At 32.0% G+C, this 25,999-nt stretch overlaps 1 protein-coding gene across 1 annotated transcript in view; it reads right to left on the bottom strand.

Moving 5' to 3' along the window:
• The window catches only part of LOC129234230 (carboxypeptidase M-like), a 430,473-nt gene that overhangs the window by 18,574 nt on the left and 385,900 nt on the right, over positions 1 to 25,999 (bottom strand). The window contains exons 3-4 of the mRNA XM_054868165.1: positions 3,148 to 3,245; positions 1,994 to 2,166 (exon numbers count right to left, since the gene is read on the bottom strand). Of these exons, the coding sequence (XP_054724140.1) occupies positions 1,994 to 2,166; positions 3,148 to 3,245 (271 nt within the window). The remainder of the gene's footprint in view (positions 1 to 1,993; positions 2,167 to 3,147; positions 3,246 to 25,999) is intronic.

The following is a 25,999-nucleotide window of genomic DNA, read 5'->3' as shown; positions in this document are numbered from 1 at the left end:
TTGTTAATAACTACATTTTCCCCCAAAAGGTGTTATTGACGGCGACTGAATATTGGTATAAGTCACAAAACGTTGTGTTTCATATCTCGGTGAATATTGGTCGTACTAATTTCAAACTTTTTGTCTTGAAATTATTTTTCAATGGAGATTATTTTCCTAAATATAAGTTAAGCCACCTGGGGCCCGTATAAAAAGCTAAATTTTGTATTTTTTGACTCATTTTTATTTTCACCTCACTTTCAGTACATGAACTCTGCATCTGATTTTGAAATTTTTTTCAATTAGGGGTATACATCGAAGGCTAACGGTTGCAAAAATAAAGGTCTTGCAGGTTGAAACGGAACACCCCGTAGATAGGGCACATTTAAAGCAACATGATTGGGTGTTCGATGTACATGTTCCACCCTCTGCGCTAAGAACTGTTTTACGGAAAAAAGATAAAATCGAAAATCCTCGACATAATTACAGTTCAAGATGTCACTCCTTGAAATTCATAACCAAAGGGTTTCTGAGAATGATTTTTGTCATTCTACGCAGAGACTTCCAATGCTGTCTCTAGGTTTTAGACACCAAATTTTAGTTTATGCTTCAATCACATTATATCGTGTTCCTACAGGGTGTCCAGCAAATGACTCCCTGGTTTCGAAATTAAATATCTCGAAAACAAAGGACGATATTGGAATAAAATAAACGGTATGTTTATTGTGAAACCCATAAAAATCATATACAGGAACTTGTAAATTAGTTTTTAAAAGTTCCAACAGGTGGCGCTGCACGCTGTAATTGCAATAAAAGTCGCCATAAATAGTGCTGCGAAGAGATTGGACGATAATTTGTAGCGTATATGTAAGCATATCTGAGAGAATAAACTACTGCTGAAACAACTAACCTCTTCGCAGCACTATATATCGAGACTTCTATTGCAATTACATTGTGCAGCGCCATCTGTTGGCAATTTTTTTAAATTAATTTCCGAGTTCCTGTATATGATTTTTATGGGTTTCACAATAAACATACCGTTTATTTTATTTCAATATCGTCCTTTGTTTTCGAGATTCTAAGTTTGAAATCAGGGAGTCCTTTGCTGGACACCCTGTACCTGAACATACACTTTGGTTTAAAAATGTTGGTTGGAAAAGGAAAATATGGAAATAAATTTAAAAAGGTATTGTGCCATTTTTAAAACAGGAACGTGTCTCTCTCAGTAGTTTTTGATTTTCTGTTTACTTCCGAGATGTTAAATATATTGTTTGCTTAAACTTTGTACTACAAATACAATAAATTCTAGATGCAAATACAAAATATCTCGTACTTGGTTTTCTTAACTAATTTCATGTGCAGCGAATTTTGTAGTAGTTGGGAGTCAAGGTATTAATATCTGCTCAATAAATTGGTTTTCCGTCTGTCCAAAATATTATATTTTTCGCCAAAATTGAGGGAGAGTAAACAATATGAAATTCGACAGCCACTCAACAGCGTGGAGCGACTATCACTTTCTCTTTGAAACAGATATGATTACTTTATATACGAAGAGCTTTCATGAAATGAACGCATTCTGTCGACGACTGTTCCAAAATATATTGATTCTTATGCCTCGTATACAGAAAAATATTTCTTTTTTGATTGATTTGTTGCTTGTTAGTCATAATTAGATGCATACTTTCATATTTTTATACATTTTTTTTAAATAAGAAAAGAATTTCGGTTATGCCATAAGGAATTTAATGTGAAACTTAAAGCGAATATTTGCTAAAACCCATTACTACAGTAGTCCAATTCAACTTCCATTTGTATTTTAATGTGTTTAATTTTAATGTTTTAACTCAAACTCATTAATGTCAACTGAAATATTTTTCTTAGATAGATAGTGGGTATTTTTTTTTACACTTTGAATAACTATGTTGGAAAGGAATAAGACACCATTAATGTATTCTTAAATCATCACTTCAAATGAATTAGCAAAAAATGAATAAAAAAGAAAACATTCACTCACCTCCCCTGACCTCCTGAACATTGTCCTTCAATCGCACTCTCAAAACCGTCTGGGTTCATAGACGGCATGATGTGAATTCTGGTATCTTCTAATAGCCAGCGGACGTAGTTGTCCGTGTAATAGTTGTTAATGAGGTACGTTATCAAATGAAGCATTAGTTCTCTTCCTATTGCCTAAAATGCAAACGATCAATTAATTGTGCCCCTGCTTTTTTGTGGGAAGTATTGTAAAAAAATGCTACCCATACTATTTAATTCTATTTCAAACATTTACTAATTTTCTTCCCATTCCAGAGAAGTAAAAGTTTTTCTATAGCTTTTGGCTGGACTAGGTCCATGAGCCCAAAAGTGTTTGGAAAATCAAACACAAGTAAAGGACTGTTTTTGTTGTAAGTTACCGCCCTAAGCCAGGGCTAAGGCAGAAATATTTAAATACACCGCCAGCTCAGGTATACCATCCGAGGACTGCAGTTTCGCGCTATTTAGCACTCATCAGCCCGGAGTAGGAACTACCTGAGCTGGAGGCGAAAAACCTCTTAAGGGGGCCAAGAGAGGCAAACAAACTGATAGCTAATCTAGAATAAGCAAAAATTATCGCAATAAGAAGGTGCACAGGATAGATGCCTATATCAGGACGTTTTTAAATCCATTTAAAAATAATACAGTTTTAATGCAAAAGTATTGTAAACATTAAGTAATAATACACATAAATTAAAACCTACCAGTAATTTAACAACAAAAGTATAAAAGAGTTAAAACAGAATTATCAAATAAAAAAATCATTTTTTTTAAACCTGAAAGAAAAAATAGAAACATTTCGTTTTCTTATACTTCGACACGTTCGTATAATTAACGGAACCATTCGAAATAACTCCCAAACCGAATTTATCACTAACCAGAAAAGGAAAAGAACACCATCATATTTCTATTAAAAGCAGAATAGGAAAAGAATAGTTTCCACAACGCACAGCAATCAATCCAGAGCAGCAATTTCATCTTCCTAGAGTTTCCAAGTTTATTTAGAAATTTCTTCCTGCTATTTTTCCACTTTGCATGCAACACCAGCAAAGTGTTTTAATTTTTGGTTCTCTAATAAATCACGCTGCAAACAAAAAAAAAAAAAAAAGAGAATGGGAATGAGTTTTGCGTACTTACTTCATTACCGTGCATATTAGCAACGTATTTCACATTAGGCTTAAGTAATGGCTCCTCATTGGGGTAGCGGGATACGACCATTACCCATAATTCCCTCCCTGGAAGAGAAACAAAATATTAATTGCATCGTGTCAGTCAATGAAATAAGCACGGGAAAAAACATTTTTAGCGAAACGCAATTGAATAGAAATGATAATAAAATGCTCGTTCTGTTAATGGTAGTTTTAATGCCGATAGTTATATTTGAACTAACAACCAATCGTGCTACGAGATTTACTTTTTTTTCGATGCAATATGTGAACGTGCTCTTCTAATGACTTTCCTTTAATATTTTGCAATCGTTTCGTTTTTAACATTTGCTTCCCTGATTTCACTAATGCAATTTTTAATGCTTTAAGTTGAATAATGTATTAATTTTTATTTTAAGAGTTTGAAGTATTAGAGTTAATTTCTGAAAAGAAAAGTGAAACTTGTTTGCAATTGAAATCGTTGATTGCTACTTCTAGGAGAGGTTAAGAATTTTTGGTTTAAATTTGTAGTTGGATTTTTTGTTTTTTGGCTGTTTTTTTAATGTTATTAGAAGGATTGAACATAATTCTTCGCACAGACAGAAGTTCTTCCTCACTGTCAAATAAATAAACTTGGGTTAGACTCATTGGTTTTAGTCATAAAAATCATTTATGCCTGAAGAGTAAAATGCAATGCATTTATTTTTTCGATTTATATTACTTTGAAAGAATATTTTTTCTTTCGAATATTTTGAAAGTATATTTCAAAATTTGAAAATTTATTTATTTTTTTAAAATTTGTTATGAATACTCAAAGCCAATCATAGAATTTGAAGAATTAGAGTTAGTTTCCGAAAAGAAAAGTGAAACTGCTTTTCAACTGAAAACTTTGTTTGCTACGTCTAGGATAGGTTAAGAATTTTCGGTTTAAATTTGTATTTGGATTTTTGACTGTTTTTTTAATGTTATTAGAAGGATTGAACATAATTCTTCGCACCGACAGAAGTTCTTCCGCGCTGCCAAATAAATAAATTTAGGTTAGACTTATTGGTTTTTGGCATAAAAAATATTTATGTCTGAAAAGTAAAAAGCAATGCATTTATTATTTCAATCAATATTACTTTGAACGTTCTTTCGAATATTTTGAAAGTTTATTTCAAAATTTGAAAATTTACTTATTTTGTGTAAATTTGCTATGAATACTCATAGCCAATCATTGAACGTCAAGAATTAACCATGAAACGAATATGGAAACGACCATGGGAAAACTGGAAATGAAACGTGCAGAATTCGACTGCCCTCCCTTAATACTTGCACACTTTCAATTATATTTAAGTGAAAAAGTTTTTTTTTTTTTTTTTTTGAAAAATAAGATGTCGAAATGCACATGAGGTTGCTAAGAAAATAAAGAAGATAACGTTTGAAAAAATACTAACTTATACTCCATTTTCAGCAGTATTTTAAAGGAATTAAAGCTCTTCATTTTTCCACATTTTTTTTTTTTTTTTTTTTGTCATAATTCAGCCACGAAAGGACTAAACATACTATTAGTAATGAAAACATAAACTCACCGTACGAATAAAAATAATGAAATAAAATAAGGTACCAGATTCACTCAATCTGCTTCAACGATAGTCAAAATTAATCGGAAACGAAAATGTTCGGAATTTTGCTTTTCCATCGTCTTCTTCGCATAATATAAGCCGCGATTTTTAAAATTTGATTTTTCAACATACATAAGCCACGAGTTGGCTCCCCGAAAATAAGGCATTTAGTTTTAGTAAAGAGAATGGGTAGTTAGATTCCCATCTCACTTTCCCGATACCTAAAAGGATCCAGGGATTTATTTAACTTCAAAATACAAAATGTCAAAACACGTTGCGTTTGAAATCGGATTAAAATAAGTAAAATGCATTCAAAATATAGTCGGAAGTATGTTTCAAAGTAATATAAATTGAAAGAATAAATGCAGTGCTTTTTACTCTTAAGACACCAATGTTTTCATTGTGGAAAAAACTTTTAAGTTCAGCAAAAGTTTGTTTATTTTTAGACACTCCAAACTATATTTTAAAATTTGTGGTTTTTTATTCGAATGCTGAAATTTTATTAAATCACTAAAATACCATGCATTAGGGCTATACTTTTATTTGAGTCAGTAAATGTTTCGTTCAACAGTTTGTATTAAAAACATAATAATGTTGTTTTAGAGCATGTTTAAAAGAGCTTCAATAACAAGAGGAAAACTTTAGAGTTTCATAAAGGTTTTCTTTCAAACGAGCTGATGTGTGCATCACATGACTTCCTTTTACGCCAATTTAATGTCATTTTCTCATTATTGGCAGTTTTAATGTGATTCAATAGTTTACTCTCTAAATATCACCAACAGTGGCCAAATTAGAACCAGATTTATAAAAAAAAAAAAAAAAAATCGCCAAATTTGTCGCCAAGTTAGCGGCAAAACTTGGCGATCAAAGGATTGTCGATATATCGCCAAGTGTCCGCCAAATTATAACACCACTTGAGTTTACATCGAAATTAACAATGATTTCCACCCAAAAAGGGGCAAAAGACCCCCTTTGGAGCATACGAATGCAACCAAAAAAGAAGGTGCACAACTAGACCCCACTAGGAGTCTACGTACCAAATTTCAACTTTCTAGGCCATTCCGTTCTTGAGTTATGCGGCATGCATACGCACATACATACGTACATACAGACATCACGAGAAAACTCGTTGTAATTACCTCAGGGATCGTCAAAATGGATATTTCGGGTGTCTGTACGTTCCTATGCACATATCCACGTGTGGCCGGGTTAATAAAAAAAACTCAACATTTATTTGGGGCTGAGCAGAACGTAAACTAAGGCCGATTTTTGGATGAAAGTTTTTTCGCGTATACAATACTTCCTTTTTTGTAAAAGGAAGTAGAAAAGAAACAGAAATAACTTTGATTTAACTTCTTAGAGAAAAGCAATACCATGAAAAATGTTAAATATGAACCAGTGACTTCATCACATATTACAAGATTTTCTACTGTATAATATTAATGGAATACAAATTTTATTTCTTTAAACTGTGTCCATGATTCATCGCTTTGCTACTTTTTTGTAATTAATTCAAATATGAAAAAAAAAAAAAATGAAATGTTTTATTTTGTTCCCAATTCTTCTGCTTTTTCGAATCAATGTTCTAAAAACAATTCCGTGCCATGGAGAGGCTCACAAGAAGATGAAATGAAATGTTTAATTGATTATTCTTAAGAACTAAATCTCATTTTCAATTGTACTTCTTTAAGCGTAAAGGCATTCAAAATTCAATTATAGAATTCTTTAGTACAGTAATTGTATATTTAATGGCTTACTTCAACATTTTTGTCTAGAACAAAAGCAACGTTTTTGAAATTCAATTTTGAGAATTCGGAAATAGTTAAATGGATTTATGTAATTTAATTACTGTTCATTTGAATGCTTTCTGATTTAACTTTAAATGAAAAAAAGGTATATTTAGCTACACAGATAGCGGAATTCATTACCTATTCTTTTTGCATGTATTCTTAACAAATTTCAGAGCTATTTGCATTTATTTGCGAATTTTATGAGATTTTGAAAAACAAAATGAAAAAATAACTTGGGCAAATATTTATAATTCAGACAAAGTATTTCGGAAAAACCCTTGAGTAGATTATTTTGTATTTGACGAATAGAGAAAACATTTCTTTTAATGTAGTTATTTATGTTTGCATTGTAAGACGTAAGCATTAAATAAATTGCTTTAAATAGAAAAAACACGATATTCACTACAGCGAAAACTTTTTTTTGAGCAATCACGATTGCTTATTGCTTTTATTTGTGACTGTTTTGATGTCCTATTATTTTATTTTCCCGCCAGCACCCTCTGCGGCATCACCGTCGACAAAGGCCTTACGATGCTGCTCCTCTAGCGAAAACCGTCTCCAGGTTGCGCCAATATCCTGCACTTACATGCATACATACACACACGTACACACAAACACATACAGACACCTACACATACACACACTCATGCCTGCACACAGACACAAATACACGTGCCTACACGCACATACACATTCCCCCCCCCCCACCACAAACACTCATACACACAACTATCCACACATTCATACTTGCACACAGACACAAATACACGTGCCTACACACATAGTCATACCCCCTCCCTACACACACATAAACACACACGCCTAACCCACACACACTCGTGATTGCGAAAAACATAATTTGTATTCAAGAGGTCAAAATTCAAATTATTTTTTTTTTCTGTTATTCTTTGATAATAAAATTTCTTTGAGATACCTTCTCAATTTCCTTGTTTTCGTATGAGATGAAAATCCATTACTCTGCTGCGAAACCATATTAAAACTGTACATTGTGCACACCCATCTTCTATGAGATGAAACCTGCCTCCAGCTCTGTTACTGTCTATTCCAGACTGATGAGTCCATAACAAGGACGAAACAGGACGTCTTTGGATGGGATAACCGGGCTTTCCGGTACATTGCGTGTAGTTTTGCCTTGACCCGGGCTTAGGGGCAGTACCTTACTAGGCCATTCCAGGGAAAACAGTAATTTTGTCCCGTACGTGACGCTTCATATATTTCATTAAAGATAATAGTTTAAAATAATGAGGAACGAAATTTTGTTGCTTAAGAAATCACAAACGCATGTGTGACTTCTTAAGCAAAAACTTTCTTCAAAAATTATTTCTTTTTTTTTTTATGAAATATAGGAACCGTTACGTGCGGGACACAATGAACATTTTCAATGGAATGGGCATATATATATATATTTTTTCAATGGTTTAAATAATTATTTCTAAACCAATGAGATATGTTTGCTTAACGTTGGAACCATAGCTTTCAAAATCTACCATTTGTTTCGTCATTGAAGTATTAATAGAGCAAAAATATTAGCTTACTCATAAGGAAGTTACCTAGAGGTTGACTTTGGGTGTCCCGCACGTGACGCGTGTAAATAAATTTTATTTTAAATAACAAAATTGTTTAATAAAAATATAATTTTGTCAAAAGTATCTTTGTATCAAATGTAAAGATTAAAAAAATTGCTTACCCCTGTTTCGTTAAAATATTAAGAGATATGACGAAATGTTAATGAAATTTAAGCGTATTTTTTGTCCCGCACGTGACAGCGGAATGACCCTACTGCTTCATAGCGAGGTGTTGTTAAACAAATATCCTCCTTTTCCAATCAGAAAAAAAAATTGGTTTTACCGAGTGGAAATATAAAGTCTTCGGTTAAGTGTTTGCATTACGAGATCTAAAAACTGACATTGGTAAAGAAGTCGCAGGAATGTCACAAGAATCGACCATGAAAGTACTGTGGAAAGTCATCATAAATGAACCTAATATGTAAGAATAAATTTTATGTGATATTTGTAATCATGTAAACATTAGAAAACTTGATGAAGTATGTAACCAGTTTTCTAGTTTCAAAAAAAAAAAAAAAAAAAAATCAGGGCTATTACCCCTTGTGTATTTTTAAAGAACTTAAGGTATCAAAGCGTTTTTTGCTGAATAAAAAAAAAGTTTCTGAATATTTCCTACCTTGTTTGCAACAAATTGTATTACCCATATTAAAAATAGGTTTTCTTCAAAATAAATACGCCATTATACATTAAGGAGCAATTAATTAGGGAGCGCCGTTATAAATTAACTTAATAAATAAGCTTACATTTTATGGAATATTTTTAGTCATAAGATATTTTCTGATAAAGTATGTAATCTCTACTGGTTTTAAAAAAAATTCAGGACTATTACCATTTCTGTAGTTAATTTTGCAAGAATTAAATGTGTCAAAGCGCTTTATGCTAAATTAAAAAAAAAATCTTTTTCGTAATTTATTATCCTTATACATTATAAAACAATGAACACTTAGCGTACATTCGGCAACCTACGCTAGCAAATATCGCAATCAATTTCTTGACGTTTAGAAAGAACGCATGTTTTTCCCTCGCACCCACAAAATACAATACCCCACAGCAGATAACGGGTATCCTTCATTACAGTTGCGTTAAAAATATCGGTATGATGAAAAAAATTTCAACCAAAATTGTAAAACACGATGGAAAAAATAAAGCAATTAGTTAACAGTGTAGAAGTTTTTTATCTTTCAAGAAATGCGAAGGACTCGAGAAAAAGTTTTGAGCTACTAACGAGCTAGCAAAGGCTATCTTCAAAATGTTTTTTAAAAAAAGTAACAATTTTCTTTTTAATGCTTCTTTTCAGCATTGAATGGTAAATGTTGCTCTGCAATGAAAAGTTTCATTTTTAGTTGCACGAGACTTTCGTTTTGTAACAATGAAAGATATACGGATATCCTTTGATAGCAATGAACAAGGGTTATCAATTTATTGTAAAACTAGCAAAAATACCTGGCGTAGAATGGGTCAGTAACAATTGTGAGAAACAATAACTACTTTCTTTCGTTTTCTATTTTAACTGAAAGAACTCAAAACACACCGCTTTGACGTGATTAAAAAATCAAGCTTCTTCCTTACCCATAAAAGTAAAACTGCAATACGTATAAAGAACGAACGAGTATTCATTTAGAAACGAAACCACGAATTGAAGCATATAAAAATTTGAAGAATTTCCAAAATATGAACTAACAAAAACAAAGATCACTAAAAAAAAACCGTGCGCTTTATTTAATTAAATAGTATACACACACAAAAAGAAAAAAAAAAAGAAAAGCTTTTTATTTTTCCCTAAGTGTGCAAAAAGTAGAGTTTCCAAATGTTTAAATGACTTTCAACTCATGTTCGCTCCGGAGAAGCCTTGATTTAAAATTTTCATTATGATTAATTTTAATATTGCTGTTGAAAGGCAACGAATTTCCGTAAAAATAGGTTTTATATTTAATCATTTAAAGGTGAAATTACATGACATTTACTGTTTTCCATCATAAAGTTTTTAAACTAGGTTTTTCAGAAATAAATTATAGCTTAAGTTGCTTCCTGATAATGTAGCTACCTATGGTGAAAAAAAAGGGTTAAAATCAGTCCAGTAGTTTTGAAGATTGCTCAGGACATACACACAGAAGTAGCTATTTATGTATAAAGATAATGCAGATTTTAGTTTTCTTATGAGACAATGCTTAAAATGAAAGTAAATTTGATTCCAAAGAAAAATTAGCTTTTTATTCGTAATAAGTTTCAAAATATTTCTCTACAATGAGAAGTATGATCAGTCAAAGTACAAAAAAAAAAAAAAAAAAGTCAAAGTGTAATACATAAAATAGACCGATTAAGACCAGATAACTACCAGACTAACACAGTCTCACCTGCTAAGAATGGAAACCTTCTTTGAAAAATTGATAAAACATCTGACAAAGACACTCTTGATTCTCTGAGTCATCTGGTTTCAACTGAAGAATTCAGTATAAATGATAAAATTGTTAATGAAGGATTTATTGGTTTTGTGCATATGCCACTAACAAAGATTTCTGATATTGGAGAACTTCATTGTTCGTTTTCCAAGCAGGAGACTCAAAATGAAAGTTTGCCTCCTACAAGAGCATATTTGTCCTCTTACATTTTAAGAACTCATTATCAAGTATTGGAGAGGCATTTTGCTGACCAGCAGCACCCGAAATCACCATCATCTTTACATTTCGAGTGGGAAAAGAAAGACAACTTCTATGTTCCAGTTATGTGTACATTTCCTTGTGCATCTGAATCCATCTTGAAACTAGTTCGATGCAGCAGCGTAAAAAGAAAATGCATTGTTTCATGTAAATGCAAATCTCAAACGATTTCAAGGACTGAACTTGTGTGTGTGGAGGTGATGAGGACTAATGCCCAACAAAGCGATATTGATGACGTTTCAGATGAAAAACTTTAAGTAAGAACTTTTTGTTTACCTTTAAATCTATCTTTTGGAATTAAATTCAGAGTTCTGATAATGAAATTAATTTTTCATAGCTTAGAATTCATAAAATGAAAATAATAAGCTTATCATTCTTTCTGATATTAAGGAACGGAAGTTGTAAAATTTTCCTACATTAAAAAAAATTAAAAAATAAAATAAAATGATTCTTATTACTCCGAAACACGCGTATGCAAACAGAAAACAATTTATAGGTTTTTTGAATAATAAATTTGAGAATGCCATACAAGCTTTCCAAAATATTTTTAAACTGCTACTGTTATTAAAAAAGCTAATAAAATCTGAATCAAAAATCAAAAATAACTTCATTAATAACTTATTTAAAATTGACAATTGAGGCAGTGAGAAATAAAGGGATGCAAGTGGACATTTTCAAGTTTCGAGTAAAACACGTTTAAAGATTAACTCGTAGGTAGGCTTTCATTGAAGTTTTTTTTCTAAATCATGCTGTATAGCAGCAACTACCAGGACTACTAGTACCACCTCTTGCACCAAGACAGAGGAGAGTTTCATCTACCATGTGTCCTGGTTATCTCCAAATTTTTAATTCTGCCACTTGCATCTCTTTGCTTCTCACTGCCTCAGTTTGTTTTTAAATCTTTACTAATAATGAAGCTGAAAGTCTCTCTGTCCGGATGTTTGGATGTCTGGATCTCTATGACGCGCATAGCGCCTAGAACGTTCGGCCGATTTTCATGAAATTTGGCACAAAGTTACTGTGTAGCATGGGGGTGTGCACCTCGAAGCGATTTTCCAAAAATTTGATGTGGTTCATTTTCTATTCAAATTTTAAGAACAAAAATATCATAAGATGGACGAGTAAATTACGAAATTATCATAACGTGGAACCGTAACATGGACACAAGCCACTTGGCGAGATACGAAATTATCATAACGTGGAACCGTAACATTGGTACAAGCCAATTGGTGAGAAAATTCACTATATATTATATGTAAATATACAGGTGAACCAAAAGACCTTTTAATTTTTCTATTACGGGCAAAGCCGTTCGGCTACCACTAGTTTGAAATAAATTGGCATTAAGATAAGTTGATAAGTCATTAATCATATAAGATAAGTTGAACGAATTTCAGAATATACCTCAAAAACGAGTTAAAACCGAAAATTTTCATCAAGATCTAGTGCAGCCGCCATCTTGGATTAGTGACGTCACACAGGCCGTCTGACACAAATTCAAGCAAAACACCCGATGAGGCATAGTTATATAGGCCATAAGGAGTCTATTAGAATTGGTCTCACAATGTCGTCGCGAAATTTCCCACGGAAGATCTTTTTACCCGACTGCGCGTACGCGACACAAAGGAGGGTAATGTGTTTATCAGTATATGTATGTATTTCTGTTCCTATGTGGCGTTCTACAGGCTAAACGTCTTGCCCAATTTTGGTAATTCTTACGTCAATCGATTTGTCTTAACCTTGGGAGTGTCACTATATACATGACAGTAATTTAAATTCACCATATCAAATATCAGTTGCCTTATTTTGTCAGAACTGGATCGGCTCACGTTGGATGTTGCACACTGTGTCGCACGCTACCTGCGTGCAAAAAATGCAGGTAGTTTTCGCTGCCTCAATTTTTTTGTGGCCCATTCAAATTTTACGGGATTCGTTGAATCAGAAAGGAATGGGCCCCGACTGTTGATCTGTTTTTGATCTATTCTGCTTTTGAATTTATGATTTGTCTTATCTGTGTACGGTTATAAAACTATTTCAACTGTGTAGTTATTTAGTAGTACTTAATAACATTCTAAATTACTGGGCTTATACATTTTTCTTTTCGGTTTTTTGGTTTTTACGCAGTCGTGTTTTTTTGTTTTAATTAAAAAAAAAAAGTCCTTACGTTTGCAACTGGACTATAAGTGCGACGAAGCAGCACAAAAACAATTTCTTCTTAGTAGTAAGTACCTTGCTATTTAGTACAGAAAAAAATTTGCACTTTTTAACGATCCAGGAATTGGAAAATTATTAATATAAGTAATATTAAAACTCAAGTTTAACTAGTTATTTGCAAATATATGGCTAACTTAAATAAAATAAATAAATAACTAAATAAACACGTTTGCGCAGAGAAGTAAAAGGAAAAGCCCAACGATTTGCAGTAATCAGTATTTTCGTGCTACAAAATGTTCTTTATTTCCGTTTATGTGTTCGTAGTCGCTAAACTTTTTCTTCCTTAAATAATAGTTATTTATTATTGTCATTACTTCAAAAGATTATGCGATTAATTTAGGTTCTTTTACATCCAGAATTCAGCATGACAAATGGCAAACAGAATTTAAGCATTTAGAAATTGCAGCAGTTTTTTTCTTTTTTTCTAATAGCGTCGTCATTTATCCGTAAATCGTTAATTATATATTCATTTCACAAAAACAAATAAAACAAACGTATCGTTTAGAAAGTAAAACCTTATGCGCTAATTAATCATGGTATCTTCAAGATAACGTTTTTTGATCCTCTTAAGAATTCGCTACTCAAATTCTTGGTACTGCAAAAGGAATTCTTTTGATTCCTAATTTATTTCGCTTCTTTGGAAATAATTCATCAAAATCCCATGGAGGTTTAAATCTCTTTTGTGCTTTCTAAAATTAAAGTCACAAGACATTTTTGTTTTTTTAACGCCGTATCCTTTTCCGATATTTTTTTTAAATTTAAATTTAGATACAAATGTTTAATCAAAGACGTTTTTCACTGTGCGTGCAAGTCAAGCTAAAATGTAACTAAAATATCATTTTAATTTTCATTCAAATTTTAAATGGAAAAATATTTCTTGGAATTGTTCTATTTTGTTTTCTAATCAAGTTTTAAATTTTACAATAAAAGAGTAAAATAATGGTGAATTTCGACGAAATTCAATTACAGTAAAAGCAATTACATTCACAAGGATTAAATTTTTGTGATTTTAACGATCCAGTCGTAATCAAAAAAAATGAAGCCTCGTGAAATATTTTTTTTAATTATTGTTTGTTTTGTTTATTTATTGTTTTATTTATTTATTTTTTTTATTTTTTTTTCTGTTCATACAGAATTCACAAAATTTTCAGCTTGCGAAATCATTGATTTCTTCGTTTTTACGAAAAGTACTGTTCTCGGAAATAAGTGCTTTTACAGTAATTTAAAAAACATTATGTGTAGCATTGGCAAAAACGTGTTTCTGGGTTGCAAGGACCCTGTTTAAATGCAAAAAAGTTAGCTGATGAATAAATAGACATCCAACGAAAGCTGTAAGGGTTCCTTCTGGTCTCGAAACACGTGTCTGCAGTACCCCCCCCCCCCCCAAATTTGTGCAATTTAGTTGAAATATCCGTACTTTAGAGCCAGTCTAACGTAAATCATCTTGTCTCTACTTTACAGGAAAGATGAAAAAGTTTGCCTGGTGCGTACAAAGGCTGGGGCTTGCGCTTTTTTAGCACCTGTAAAATATTACAACGGGTATTTTTCTTTCGAATTGCGTTCATATGGCTTGGTTGAGGAAAAGGATTCCACATAAAATGTAATAATACATAAAAAAATCTCAATTTTTGGCGTACGCTAGTCTGACTCTAAAATAAAGATATAATCTTTTACTTTTGATACATAGGCATTTTTTTCTTAAGTTGCTGATTTTGTAAGTCACTACACAGTTGTCTTTTGTAGAAGTTTTCAGCTACTCCCATTGACTGATGTGCCTTACCGCAACTGGAAAATGTATTTTTTCCCTCCTTTTTTTTAACCACTTTTTTTAATGTTGACAAAGGGAAAGATAGTGATGTACACGTGCATGCACACAATAGTGGCGAAGAACATTTCTTGCGTCGGCTTGATGTAAAATCAGTACAAGGCCCTCCTTGACACGAGGCAGCTTAGATGAACGAACTTTCGAATAAAACAGTTAGTACCACACTGTTTTTAAAAAATCCTGAAATTTTACGGTAAAAGTTACAAGAAATCCATATTGCCTGTAACCTTTATCGTAAAATATTATTTTACTGTAAAATTTTTACGGTAGAATGAACGTGAGTTAAAAAATGCAAAATGCGAGCAGTAAATTTGATCTCTTGAATTTCGGATTGTCGGGCGGCTCTGCTGCTCACCTTACGAGCTGGGATGCATCGAGTAAGGGGAATTATGGTGTTATCTGCTTCGCACTGCAAGTTACGTGGTGTATAAATTGCGTACTGTAGCATTACTGCGTACCGTAGCGAAACGTAGCATTATTTCTTGAGATATGGCACTCATAGGGGTAAAAAAAACGTTCGTTTGCGCCACCCTCTTTTTAGCTGTTGACGCCAAAAACAGAATCAGCTCTTATACCCTCTAAGGGCTACTTGTCGATAAATTTTTGTTTGATTCCGTTCATTATTTCTTGAGATACAGCGCGCTGCAATCATTTTTTTCGGTACATTTACTGTTTTTTTTCCATAGTGCAAACACTCCATTTTACAATATTATTTACCACAAAAGTTTTTTGAATTTTTGACAGTGTATGATAGTGGGAGGAAAAGTGGAGGAATCGCCAGCAACTGGCTAATGAATGAACACTTAAGCACAACATTTTTAACATAATAACATTTAGTCATTTTACAATGTTGCATGCAATAATTACTAAGGAAATGTATCATAACTCGGCGTAAAGGTTTTTTATTTTAAATGAGGGAAATTGCAGCAATACTGTAAATCAGTGGTGCCCGACATTCGGCCTGTGTGCCTTATCTGACCTTTGAAGGCGATCCATGTGGGCCGTCATAGCGTTCAATGTTACGGTTCGAAAAATTTATTCTAAAACCTTCCAAAACTACTGTTTATCTTCATTTGATGTTGTGAATAAGTGTTGGAAATTTGTAGTCATAAATTATTTTCTAAAAAACAGATGAAAATTCGCACCAATAAAGCAAGCATTTAGCAATGACGGCAGCAATTTTTGGTTTGTACTTTTCTTCCATTTCCCCTGTTTCCCCATGCTATAAAGAAATAATTTCAATAATATAATTAGATTTTATATTTGCTCTGACCCGCAAGAATCATCTTAATAGAAGATATGGCTCGCAAGCAAAAAAAGGTTGGACACCACAGCTGTAAATAAAACTTCTCTACACAGTGGACTAACAAGAAATTCTTTAATTATTTTCGTTTTAGAATTGTATAAAAGGAAGCTGCTACGACCAAATAAGTGAATAACCTAAAAAATCTTAAAACCTATTTTTTAAATATCTTCTTTTTTACATTTATTTATATTTTCTAAAAATTGCTAGTCTTAAAAAAATAACAAAAAAAAAATTAAAATTAATTTTTTTTTTTTTTGAAAAAATAAAAAAAAAAACGAAAGATAGAGTTAAATTGGAAGAAAAAAACTTTGTCTTCACATCATTTACAAATTTTAACTAAACGTTTTAACGCCTTAATAGATGTGCTGAAATAACAAAAAATCTAATGTTCCTCAGACAAAATGGCTGCATTTTTAGTCACTATCCAACAGAGAACGCGACTTTCGAATGTTTTATCGAACTGCTAAAAGTATTTTATTTTCAGCGGGAAAATCGCATTTAGTGATTAATGTTACCACGGGGAATTAATTACCAAGCAAAGGTGAAGCATTTTTCAGCGCTCCAATTAATTGTTGTTCGTTAATCATAATACATACGCGTTGTTCCAGTCTTATTTCATAACGCCACATAATGCGAAAATATGCTTAATGTCTGCGAGGCGCAGTTTGGAAAAGTAATAGGGAAAATCCTTTAGCGAAAGCGACAAGCTGTATAAAGTTTCTGAATGTTCTGAGGAGTCAAAAAGATAAAAATAGAGAAATATTTCAAAAATTACACAAATGGTTATTTCGTGAATACTAATTTTGATGCTTAAATAATTTCTAAAATATAAGTTTTTATATTTTGAAAGAAATAGAAACTGCAAAAAAAAAAAAAAAAGTTGCTTTTTAAAATTAAAACAATTGAAAAACAAAACAAAACTAGTATGTTGTGGCCATCACGAAACTTTCTTCTATAGTTTTCGTATAATTATGATCCCTCCCCATGCTTGATGAGGTAGCAATATTCCTAACAAAAACAAAATTACTCACGACAAAATTTGACGACCATTTATCTCAAAAGCAAAGCAAAGAATGAAAATTGAAAATTATTTTAAAAGCCTTGCTTAAAATAATTAGAAACACTTATTTTTTAACAAACACAAGATGGCAACAGTTAAAAAGTTTCAATCATCGCGATTTTCTGGTCCAACAATTAAAATCACGCGAAATACACAGACGACAGTCTGTTACGATTTATCTTTCTTATTGTTGCAATTATAAAGCTATTTTTATTCACACAAAAAATCAGCCCCCCATGGAGCAATTGGAAAATTGAACCAACTCCTATTTACATATGGATTCACATTTATTCCAACTTTCATCCAGAACGTAGCGTTACTTCTTGAGTTTAAGTACTCATAGGGGGAAAATTAACGTTCGTTTTCGCCACCCCCTTTTCAGCTGTTGACGCCAAAAACAGAATCAGCTCTTAAACCCTCTAAGGGCTACTTGTCGATCAATTTTTGCTTGATTCGGTTCATTATTTCTTGAGATACACCAGTTACAATTGACGTCAAAAAACGTTCTATAGCTCAACCCCGTTTGAGCTATTGACACCAAAATTGAATCAGCACTTGTACCTGTTAGGTGCAACATATGGACCACATTTTATTTGATTCCGCCAGTTACTTCTTGGAGAATAGCAGGCACAAGTAGCTCAAGAAACGTGCTATTGCTGCACCCACCTTGGAATTCGCGCAAAAACTAATGGGCACAAGTTCACATAGGGGCATATATGTGTACCAAATTTCGTTCGTACGCTGTAAAAATTGATTAAGAGAATTTCCGAGAATGAAATATAAAACTGCATAAGAGAAAAGTACAAAAACACATTATTGCATTAATTTGCCTTTTACTTATACAGTGCTTTACTTTAACAAACTAATTTTTAAAGTTATTTTTTACTTAAAAAGTAACATAAGCGTTTAACGTTAAGTTTAATGTTAAACTTTTTTAAAGCGTTTCTTAAGTCACGCTTAAGCGTACATTTAAATGGTTTTTCGGATTAATCAAAGTCCGGTTTCATAAAGCCCAAATTAATATGAGTTTACTTTATGGCTTGTTCAAATTAAGAGTGACCGTGCGCAAAAGGCCGCGCTAGCGAATGAGTTACATCCTAACAGACAAATAGGAGAGGCACGCTGTTCGTCTATAACTCAAGATTTAAATTAAATTGGAACATCAATACATGTTTCGCAATTAGTAATCTACAAATTCGGACTCTAAGCTATCAAAATAATCTCTATACTTTAATCACTTAACTTAATTTCCCGCTTCTGACTCAGCTGAAGCTCGTGTTTGACACAGGCCACCTTGTATCTCGCGTTATTTTGTCTTCTAATGATCGTCTAAGATAATTTCTAATGCAGTAAAACCTGTCTACAACAATACTGTTGGGACCTAAAAAAATATCGTAATAGACAGGTTATCGTCATAGAGAGTTTGATTATTCATGCTGACCTTTTGCTGGGGCCAAAAAAAAAAAAATTGTTATAGACAGGTTATTGTTATAGACAGTATTGTTATAGACAGTATCGTTATAAACAAGTTTCACTGTAAAAATATATAGTCTAGATTATTATTGAACTTATTAACTATAGATCATACAAGATAAGATGAATAAATACCTTTGTGATGAACAGTAAAGTATTTTTTCTTGTGTCAACCACGTTTTCTTGAGTAAAGCAGATCCTTGGTGTGGAAAAAGAAATATATAGCCATTTTTTTTTGCCAAATTGAGTTTTTGCCATTCTTATGCTTATAAGTTTGACAATTTGATTTATTTCCATTTAACTATTTTAAAATTAAAGATAAAAATGCAGTTCAATCGTTTATTTTTTGTTAAAATTTTTTTTTAACGATTTCTCCCCCACCCCGCTCAAAATTCCTCCTTACACACAACTAAAGTTGCCTCCACCCTCCCCCCCCCAAAAGAAACCTACACTATACTCTTATCTTTTTTCGTAAAAAAAAAAATCAATTTTTATTTTCCAGTTTTTTTGAACGAAAACTCTTGTTTTAAGGAGTTATAGATAAAATTGCTCTTTTCCCTCTCTCTCTCTCTTTTTCTTCTACAGATGGGTGTGTATAAAAGATTATCTTCAATAAAGAGAAATTAATGTATCAGTCCTAATCTGAGTTTCTCCCTTTTTCATAGACAAACTAATGATCTAAAAATGTTTAGATGTAATGATTTATTAGGCTTTTAAGTTAAAAAAATAAGCAAATTTTATGAAATATCACTTAACACTTCTTAATATGCTTCAAAAATTACTCTAAAGTACAGTCATCATTACTAAATACCTGTAGATCTTAGCAAAAACAAAATATATAAAACTATTTTGAAAATGTATTTCAGCGAAAGTTTCTTAAAAAATAGTACAATTCGTTACATCATTAAAAAAAAAAATGCAAGCGAAAACACTAATCACAGCTCAAAACTATCAAACATTTTTCCCCAAAAACTTCAAATTCAAACCCTATTTTTTCTTGATGTAACCTTGCAAAATGATTTATTTCTCAAAAAACTGAACAAGACCATTCAAATTTTCTGAACAGAAATTGCTTTTTTTTTACTGACACATCAAAAACAAGATTTTTTTTTTTTTTTGCAATGGCTCGAAATGACGTCATTGGAGATAAAATCTCTGGGAACTCAGAATGCGGCATCATGTGGATTTGTCAGTTCCGGAAAATTGAAAGAAAATGATTGGTAAGGAAAACGCGGGGAGATTATATTTCAAGACTTTCTTACAACATATTCAAATTCCATCTCTTCTTTGGGAATTACGAAAAGGAGAAAAAAAGATGCAAGCAAAAACATATAGAGAAATCACAAAAATAAATAGCCAAAATCTTTCATCGAGGTTTTATGATAGCTAACCGCGCTTTCTTTAAAAAATATATTTTTCTTGTGATGACAAAGAAATGGTTCGAACTGACCGACGAGTCAAGAAGGAAAAATAATTTATTTCTGAAATGACTTTTTCTCTTTGTCGACCGGTCATTCAAGAAAATAGTTTCAGTTATTTCAATAATGTCAAAGTTTTATTTTAAAAAATCATTTTTACTAAAGAAGATTTCAATTTCATCAGTTAAAATAAAGGATGAAAATTGCTATTTTTCCGTCAAAATGTATGAATAATAATTTAAGAAGAAAAATCCCGTTCTTAATAATACTTGCTGCGTTATTCGGCGTTGCACAATCTAATTCAAATGCTGAGCCAAGTGATGTAAATTCAACAATAAGGTTTAAATAGAAAAAAAAATAGTATTCCCTCCAACATATAGAAAAGAGAAATTTTAGGGCTGAAAATTATTTAGATCTCTGAAATTCCAAAAGATCAGTTATTAAGAGATGTAAACATTTCCTCTTACAGTTTTCTAGCTAAAACTCCCTTTTGTGAATTCCTGAGCATCAAAGGACATGTGTACAAAATTTGGCGATGATGCGTCACAAACTGTGGAGTTTTATTAAGAGCAAACATACGAAAAAATAAATAAATAAATAAATATATATATATATATATATATATATATATATATATATATATATATATATATATATATATATATATATATATATGTGTGTGTGTGTGTGTGTGTGTGTAACTATATAAAGGACTAAAGATATGAATGCTTTAATCTTTTTCTAAAAAACGTCCAATTTAAACTAATGTATGCATTTAAACTTTTTTTTTTCTCAATTCTGCACTCCAATTCACTTTCCTTTGATTCTATGAAGTACAACTTCAAAGGATAAAGTTATTTTTCAAAGTTTTACTTTATAGAATTAAAAGAAAATGAATTGGTGTAAATAATTTTAAAAAAATGTGTTTAAATACCTATGTTCTGGGACTACTTGCCATTGCTTTGCTCGTCTATAGCTTTACCACGGAGATGGCGGCTGAACGGGAAGCGGACACAGATCTTTTCATTTTATAATAGGTAAAATCATTACATCGTGCGGGTAGTAGAGTCTTTACTGCGTGCGTGATCTCGTTGATCCTACCTTTTACAAAATAAAAAGTTCTGTTTCCCTTTCCAGTTTTCCACCATCTATCTATGGTTAAGCTAAAAAATTTAAAAGAAGTTAAATAAGAGTAAATTGTTTCTGTAGTCCGACATAGGATATATCTTAATGAATTACAAATATGTAACCACGAGGACGACGACAAAAGCTAAGTGGAACATTTTTCTGGCTGATATTGTTTCTTCATAACTTATCTTTAACCTTGCTTGGCACATCGAACATCAGTAAGATATTTTAAGCATAAAATATGTATATTTCTTCACGTTAATTGTTGAAAGTATTTCTGGATATCCATCATTGGGAAGCAAAAGGATGTAAGTGGCAAAATCAAAAATTTGGAGATAAACAGTGCATATGGTAGGTAAACCTCTCTGCCTTGGAGCAAGAGATAGTACTAGTAGCCCTGGTAGTTGATGCTATAAACCATGATTTAGAAAAAAAAATCAGTGAAAGCCTACCTAGGGTGTTATCTTTAAACGCGTTTTACTCGAAACTTGAAAATGTCCACTTAACATCTCTTTGCTTCTCACTGCATCATATGTATCTTCAACTATTAAAATACAGGTGATTAAATGTAATATGTAAAAGTATAGTTTTTTTCTTTTAATAGAAACGTATTGAGTTGTTGCTTCAAAGTTCATATATAAGTTACATTTTCTCTTAGCTCTATTCATTTTGTTTAGCTCTAGTTTTTCTTCTGTTTTCGAACAAAATGTGTGTGCCATTGAAAAACGATGTGTCTATCTTCTAAACTTAACAAATAAAATTCCGATTTGAAACTGTAAATTTGGTTCAACTACTGAATAGAACGAAAAACACTAAATCAATGCTTAAGCGACATTTTTAAGAATCGTTTTTGTTCAACAAACTTATGTCTTGAAAGAGAATTAAAATGATTCATGAACGTATCACACGTTAAAGTGCATAAATCACAACGGCAATTAGATCCTAAAACGCTGAAAGAACCGATTTTTAAGTGTCTGAAGCGAAGCTTAAAATGATCATAATGCCAAGCTTTTTCTCTGATGTGCTGCCAATTTCGAAGGAATAACATCTTAAGTGGTGTTCGTGAAGAGAAAATCGAATTCGGAATTTATCTTGAAATCGAGAGCGTCTTTCATATCCCAGGTCAAGTGCGCAGAGTCATTAGTAATATGTGCTTTCTTTGGGATGCATTTATCATTATTCACTGACATCTTGTTTACGTTCCATGCAGAAGATCTCAAACCCGACGATTTTTATTTGGGCACTTAAAATTCTCTGATTTTCAAGAAATTATGAACACACTTTAAAACGGGAAGTGATAGATAAATCACAGAAGTGTGCTTTTTTTCCCCTTAAATGTATAAATTTAGAGGCTGTAGACTTCTCTCCAATGGAGATTTTTGAGAACTGTTGATCTTAATTGGCAACTGTTGTCCTTATGTTAATGAGATTTTGTAAGATATGAAGCGAACATTCTCGTTTAGATTACAGTAAAGTATTTTAGTACTTAATAAGTACGTAAAGTGTAGTAGATAAAGTATTTTAGAGAAGTATTTAAAGTAATTTAAATATTTTTTTAGAAAAAAGGCAATGAAAACCCCAAGAAAAATACAGCTCTGTAGCCTAGTTTTTCCTTTTCTAAATTATGTTTATGTTTCTCCTTTTGATCTTACTCTTCGCTCTCTATTCCGTTTAATTGTAATTGTTCCCTACGTTCCACTTCATTTGCATTAAATTCATCTTGACATATCTGTTAGCACATACATCGTATTGAATTTGTTTATTTTGATTTTTCTTCTGATACATTCAGTATTTTTCAATATTATCGTGATTTATTTGTACAAGCACTTAAAAACTTTTTTCATTACTAAAAATTTTGCATTGAAAAATCTTGGTTGTTTCAATTTGTTGAAATTCCCGAGAAATTGATTTAAAGAACATGGCATGTCCGGTAGAAATTATATATTTTTATTTATAGATGTAAGTATTTTGTCTCAAAGTACCAGTTTTAGAAAAGTAGCGGATAAAGTCAGATTATGCCATCACTTTTGATTACTCATATTTAAAAAAAAGAAGTTTAGAAAGGAATAATATTTATGTCTGAAAATAACTTTTTAAAAAACGCTGCTACCGGATTTTTCGCGTTCGTCCAAATTGAAAATTCCTCTTTTGGATTGAGAATCATTTTGAGGTTATCAACTGAAACCAAAAATAATTTTTTGGCATACCGCAAGACAATGTTATTACAAAATGATATCAAATATCTCCCTCTGAGTAATGAACTGAACTAGAAACCCTAAATCTTGTAGAATATTGTTAATAATATTGAGATTATTTTTAAATATATGACGTTAAAATCGGAAGTACATTTTTTACGTACAAATTACTCAATCATGTTAAAGTTTTTTTTTTAACTCTCCAGCATTTATAAATTTTTCTTAGAACAGAAGATATCACAAATTGATGAAGCCCGAAGCGCCTTGTTCAGAAATAATTTCGTTGCTTATTCCTAAGCGTTATTCATAATTATAATTATTTTCCTTATTTTGTTCTTTAGCAATTTATTCCTCTTCGAGGGAAAATAGCGCAAAAACGAAAGTCATTGCTATAATTAAAGCTACTGGCTGAGTGCAGTAAATTACTTAATAATTACATTTTGAATTATGCAAACTTTTCCTGGTCTGGAAATAGTCCAAAAATGATGCATGTTATTCAATTTATTCTTTTAAATCGCAGCATTTTTTCTAACAGAATTATTTTCGCTATTGAAGATTTTTATGACAGCTTGGAAAATGAAGCAGTCAAATTAGTTTCCTTTTATAAACAAAGGCTCGATTGATTCAAGTATTAAGTGGTACCAAAACCTTATTATAACCAAAAGTATTTCTTAGCATTGTCGAAGTTAGAAAGTTCAGAACCTATATTTTAGACAGCAGCATTTTATTCTTAACAATGTAACAAATGTAAACTGTTTAACCTACGTTACTGCGAATTTAGAGAGACGTAGCTCATTTTTAACACAGGATTGCAATGGCTCTGGAAATCAGCATTTTGCATTAGAAAAAATTGAAAATATAACAAGTATTTTGCGAACATGTATTGTATCTTGTACTAAATTGTAAAATCATGCTAACGAAATTCTTATTTGACAAGCAATGTCAAAATACCAGAATAAGATTTAACTTCAAACTTGCTTAAGGTAGGCGAACAATCTCATTCTTTTTTTTTTTTTGAGCAATCACAATTGCTTATTGCTTTTATTTGACCGTCCTTGATGTCCGGTTTCTTTTTCAGAATGGACCAGGGGCCTCTGCAGCACCGCCTTCCACCAGAGGAAGGAGCAGCTCCTCTGGTCCTAGCCTCCATTAGCAGCAGTTCACCGGAATCCCCTCCTCCTAAGCGGTGGCGTCCATGTCCTGCATACACACACTCCTACATGCACACACGTCGATACACAAACAAGTCCTTACACACACATACACACTAGGGTGGAACGAAAAAAACAAAGTTTTTATTTTCGAATTGTAATAGTGCAGAAAAGTTGCGATTGGTGAAGACTTATAAAACAAAACAAAAATTTTTTAAATCGGATAAAATCTTCCGATCCCGCAACGAGCTTAAAAATTTGAAAAAAATGGAAAATTTCATGTTTTTAGCGATTTTTTAAAAATTTTGCTTCAACGTTTCTTTTTAATACTCTAAGACGGAAAATTTACGATTGGTGAAGCCTTCAGAAATTAAAAAAAAAAAAAAATTGAAATCGAATAATACCTTCTGATCTAGGAACAAGAACCGATTTTAAAATTTTTTGTTTTGTTTTGTAAGTCTTCACCAATCGCAACTTTTCCGCACTATTACGATTCGAAAGTAAAAACTTTGTTTTTTTCGTTCCGCCCTAATACACACGTAACCGCCCAAGAGGAGGGGCAGGCTTGGGAGGACATCAGCCGTTTCTAGAAACAATAGCCCCCAATGAGCAGGACCCTGTGGCAACTCGTGATTGCGAAAATCATAATTTGAATTGAAAGTGTCAGAATTCATTTTTTTTTTTTTTTTTTTTGACAAAGACGAAAAGTTTTATATGGCTAGTTTTTGTTTTATTTTTGAGCATCTGTCACATTACATGTAGCAGAATGTACATTGAAATCATATGCGATTAGTTCTGGAAGATAAATTCATCCAGAAGTAGCAATTACTTTCCAGTGAAAAAGCATTCGTATTAAATGTTCATTTGAGGCAGTGAACAGCAAAGGGATGTAAATAGCAAAATTATAAGTTTGGAAATAACCAGTACAAATGGGAGGTGAACCTCTCCTCAGTCTTGGGGTTAGAGACAGTACTAGTATCCCTGGTGGCTGATATTATACAGCATGATTTAGAAAAACTTTTCAATGAAACTCTACCTAGGATCTTATCTTTAAACGCGTTTTACTCAAAACTTGAAAATGTCCACTTACATCCCTTTTCTTTTCACTGCCTCATTTGTTAAAGCTGAAAAAAGTTAAAAGTGACGAACAAGTAAAAGTAAAATTAAGAAAAACATAACATAACGGCCAAACATTACACGAAACATAACATTTTTTTAGTACCTTCCTAAATCTTACATTACATTAAGACTATCTTAGATTTTAAACTACAAAAAGAAAGGAATATTCGGAATTGACATAATTTGGAATTGACTGGTCCAAATGATTTCGAAGAAGCATTTAAAAATGTCTCAAAAGACTTTCTAAATAAAAATAACTTTGGAGCATAAGCTTGAATATGTTTCGAATAGCAACTTGACAGCCCCGCTAAAGAAACA

The sequence above is a fragment of the Uloborus diversus genome, chromosome 1, assembly GCF_026930045.1.
Source record: "Uloborus diversus isolate 005 chromosome 1, Udiv.v.3.1, whole genome shotgun sequence".
Taxonomy (NCBI): Eukaryota; Metazoa; Arthropoda; class Arachnida; order Araneae; family Uloboridae; genus Uloborus; species Uloborus diversus.
The sequence above is the reverse complement of the archived record's forward strand: the minus strand, read 5'-3'. Positions and strand labels throughout refer to the sequence as shown.